Source organism: Malaclemys terrapin, chromosome 1, assembly GCF_027887155.1.
Source record: "Malaclemys terrapin pileata isolate rMalTer1 chromosome 1, rMalTer1.hap1, whole genome shotgun sequence".
In the NCBI taxonomy this organism is placed as follows: domain Eukaryota; kingdom Metazoa; phylum Chordata; order Testudines; family Emydidae; genus Malaclemys; species Malaclemys terrapin.
Genome location: NC_071505.1, coordinates 57,238,354 through 57,242,410, shown reverse-complemented (window position 1 = coordinate 57,242,410; position 4,057 = coordinate 57,238,354). Strand labels below are relative to the sequence as shown.

General features: G+C 48.2%; 1 protein-coding gene across 1 annotated transcript; it reads left to right on the top strand.

Annotated features, from left to right (window-relative positions):
* The first annotated feature begins 246 nt into the window (after positions 1 to 246).
* LOC128835468 (uncharacterized) lies at positions 247 to 2,779 on the top strand. Its single transcript, XM_054024982.1, has 3 exons — positions 247 to 307; positions 1,143 to 1,336; positions 2,286 to 2,779. Exons 2-3 carry the CDS (start codon positions 1,186 to 1,188, stop codon positions 2,750 to 2,752), a joined length of 618 nt encoding a protein of 205 aa, XP_053880957.1. The 5' UTR covers positions 247 to 307; positions 1,143 to 1,185; the 3' UTR covers positions 2,753 to 2,779.
* Positions 2,780 to 4,057: the final 1,278 nt, after the last annotated feature.

Genomic DNA, 4,057 nt, shown 5'->3' with positions numbered 1-4,057 from the left:
GAGAAGTCTGTTAGGAATGAATTTATTAAAGAGAGAACTCTGTATCCTAGTAAAGAGGACAGAAAAGAACTTGGTAGGGCAGGTAGTGGAGCAGCCATAGGGACACACATCTCAAAGAACTACAATTACTGTACAGGGTGAGTAACCTTTCTTTCTTCTTCAAGTAGTGTCACTTTAGGTGCTCCACTTCAGGTGACTATCCCTGGGAGGAGGGAGCTTCAGAACAGAGACAGTAGAGAAGTCAGAGCTGCACTGCCCACTGCCATGTCAGATCTAGAGGCCTGGACCAAGGCAGTGTTTGGAGAAGGTATGTACTGAAGATCCATAGCAGTCATGCAGATTTCAGGTACTGGAAAGTCCTTCAGTAAGGTCACAGAGGTTGACTGCAACCTAGTAAAGTGGGGCCTGGTCTACACTACAAAGTTAGGTCAACACATGCCGTGTTAGATCGAGTTAGTAATGTATGTGTCTACACTACTGAGTCCCTTCCGCCAACCTAACGGGCTTGTGAAGCTGACTTCTGTATTACACCTCCACGAGAGGTATAGCGGTTCAGTCGACATCCACACATCGACATGGGGATAGTGTAGACACTGCGCTGTGTAATTTGAATGAATTGGCCTCCAGGAGATGTCCCACAGTGCTCTGCTGTGACCGCTCTGGAGAGCACTTTCAACTCCACTGCACTTCAGCCAGGTACACAGGAAACAGCTGCCCCCCTGTTAAAGCCCCAGGAATGTTTGAATTTTCATTTCCTGTTTGATTGGCGTGGACAGCTCGTCAGCACAACTGACAATGAATGCTCAAGGCCACAAATGTGCTCCAACATGGAGCGCACAGGAAGTAGTGGATCTTATTGCTGTGTGGGGAAAAGAATCTGAGCAGACAGAGCACTGAACCAGCAAAGAAACGTTAACATCTATGCCAAAATCGCACAGGGCATGGGGGAGAAGGGCTATACCAGGGACACACAGCAGTGCCACGTGAAAATAAAGGAGCTTCAGCAAGCGTACCAGAAGACAAGGGAGGCGAACAGTCACTCTGGTTCTGAGCCACAGACATGCCGCTTCTATGAGGAGCTGCATGCAATTCTAGACCGCAACCGCACCACTAACCCAAAATGCTCCGTTGATACCTCCCAGGAGCCAACAGCAACCTTGGGCAACAACGAGGAGGACATTGTTGATGATGAAGAAAAGGAGGAGGAGGAGAATGCACTGCAGGCAAGCAGAGGATCAATTCTCCCAGACAACCAAGAACTTTTTTTTAACTCTGGAGCCCATCCCCTCACAGGACCAATTGTCGGCGGAGTGTGATGCCAGGAAAGGCACCTCTGGTGAGTACACATTTTCAATCAAAGTATAGGGGTTACATGCTATTATTTTTAATGTTGAATCTGAATTAAAAAATTGGGATAGAAGTTATTGGCTGTCACTCCAGCTACACAGAGGGTGCTCTCTGGAAAAGACTGTTTATGTGCCCAAGGATGGCCCAGGAAGCCTCCCTTGAGATATCTAGGAAGCTTTCTTGGAGGTACTCTGCAATCCTTTGCAGAAGGTTTCTGGGAAGGGCTGCCTTCTTTCATCCACCCCGGGAGGACACTTTCCCGCACCACACCAGTATTAACTCTTCTGACATCGTTGTGGCACACAGAATTGCAGCATAAGGACCAGGTCTGTACCCAGATGCTTGCAGCATCTGCTCCCTTTCTGCCTCTGTTACCTTCAGGAGAGTGATATCGGATATGGTCACCTAGGGGAAACAGGGGAAGGTTTTAAATGCTAGCCCTTAAACTGCAAGCAATTTGATAAGTAATCCGCCCCTGTTTGGTGAATTCTGGATCACACAATTACAGTCTCCCGAGCGTGCCCTGGTTGTGTTTGGAAGGGATCACTGCATATTGCAGCCAGCATTTAAAAAGGGGTGAGGGGCGTGACGCTTCCTGTTTGCCACTTTTGTAACAATCAAACTATTTGTGGGGCTTTACGCTGGTGCCTGTCCTCAAACACCATCCAGGTTGCTATGGGAAAGGGGGCTGTGCAACCAGTGATCCCAAGGATGTCTTAACAAAAGCTGCAGCACAAGACCTCTTGCCCATGCCTCATGGCCTTAGTCACCATGGTTGGAGCAGCAAAACGACTCTTGCAGTAGCCAGCGATTCTGCTTACGTTGTGGCTTGCAGGGAAGTGCATTGAGGGGTGTTTCTTTTATAAAAAGATTTAACCATGCACCAGAAACAATGTATGCACTGTCAATGCTACCCTTGTGCTTTGTATTCTTTGCAGCTGAAACCTTTTCCAGAGGTGCATCCTCCATGCTGGGACAAAGACTTTTCCAGATTAGAAGGTGGAAAAAGAAGACTCGGGAGGACATGTTCAATGAGTTAATACATGCCTCCAAGAGTGACAAGATGGAGCTCAGCACATGGAGGATTGCATTGTCGGAGAACCTGCACAATGACTGTGAGGACAGAAGAGCATGCAGGGAACACAAGTGTGACACACAGGATGAGATGGTACGGCTTATGAGGGAGCAAACAGACATGTTGAGGCATCTGGTTGAGGTTCAAGAAAGGCAGCTAGATGCTAGAGTCCCACTGCAACCTATGGTGAACCTGCTGCCATTGTTGCCAAGTTCCACATTCTCTTCTCTCAAATACCCTAGAATGTGGGGGCGGAAAGTCCGGTATCCCTTGCACTCAATTCCCAGGGAGGGTGCAAGGACCAGAAGGCACCCATTCCCACACCTTTGATTGTTATTGCAGTGCAATTGTAAACAAGCTGACCTTGTTCCTCCTCACCCCCCCCCCGCCCCAGTGTTATCAGCCCTTTTGCCCCAGGTTATCTTATTTTTCTTTGCTGTCTCTCAGTGTTTGTGAGCATAATAAAAATCAATGGATTGAGGAGAAAAGGTTCTTTATTCATTCAGCACACTGTGATTAGCGGGGGTGTAATTTACAGGGGAGTACATGCAATGAAGGGGACAGCTAGATAAGGAACAACACACGTAAGTGTCACATTACTGTGGGTAATTGATTAAACTAGTTTTCAAAGCCTCACGGAGACGCAGTGCACCTCAATGTGCTCTTCTTATTGCCTTGGTGTCTGGCTGCTCAAAATTGGCTGCCAGGCAATCTGCCTCCACCCCCCACACCGTTGGAAACTTTTCTCCCTTTCTTTCACGGATATTATGGAGCACACAGCATGCAGAAACAACAATGGGAATATTGTTTTCACTGAGTTCTAACCTAGTAAGCAAACTACGCCAGCGGGCTTTTAAACATCCAAAGGCACATTCCGCCACCTTTCTGCATTTGCTCAGCCTATGGTTGAACCACTCCTTACTGCTGTCCAGGCTGCCTCTGTATGGCTTCCTGACCATCCCACGTTGATGTCAGTGAAATGACCCCTGTGATACACCAGCATTTGCAACACCATTGAGAAGTACCCCTTTCGATTTATGTACTCTTTGGCAAGGTGGTCTGGTACCAAGCTAGGGATATGCATTCTGTCCATCGTCACTGCAGTTAGGGAACCCCATCGTGGCAAAACCATCCACTATGTCCTGCACGTTTCCCAGAGTCACTACCCTTCTGAGCAGAAGTCTATTGATTGCCCTGGCAATTTGGATCACAGCAGACCCCATGGTAGATTTACCCACTCCAAATTGATTCACCACTGGCTGGTAGCAGTCTGGCATTGCAAGCTTCCACAGAGCTATCGCCACTTACTTCTCAACTATCAGAGCAGCTCTCATTTTAATATTGCTGGGCTTCAGGGCTGGTGAAAGCTCTTCACACAGTTCCATGAAAGAGGCCAAGCGCATTTGAAAGTTCTGCAGCCACTGCTCATCATCCCATAGCTTCATAACTATGCAGTCCCACCAGTCAGTGCTTGTTTCCCGGGTCCAGAAGCGGCGCTCCACCATGTCAAGGTGATACGCAACTGTTGCCCGCATCTGTGAATTGCTCTGCTTCATGGCTTCGAGCAGGGCTGCTTGCATGGCATCACATTTTCTGGGCGGTGGCTCCTGCTTTGTCTGTCTGAGCAAATACTGC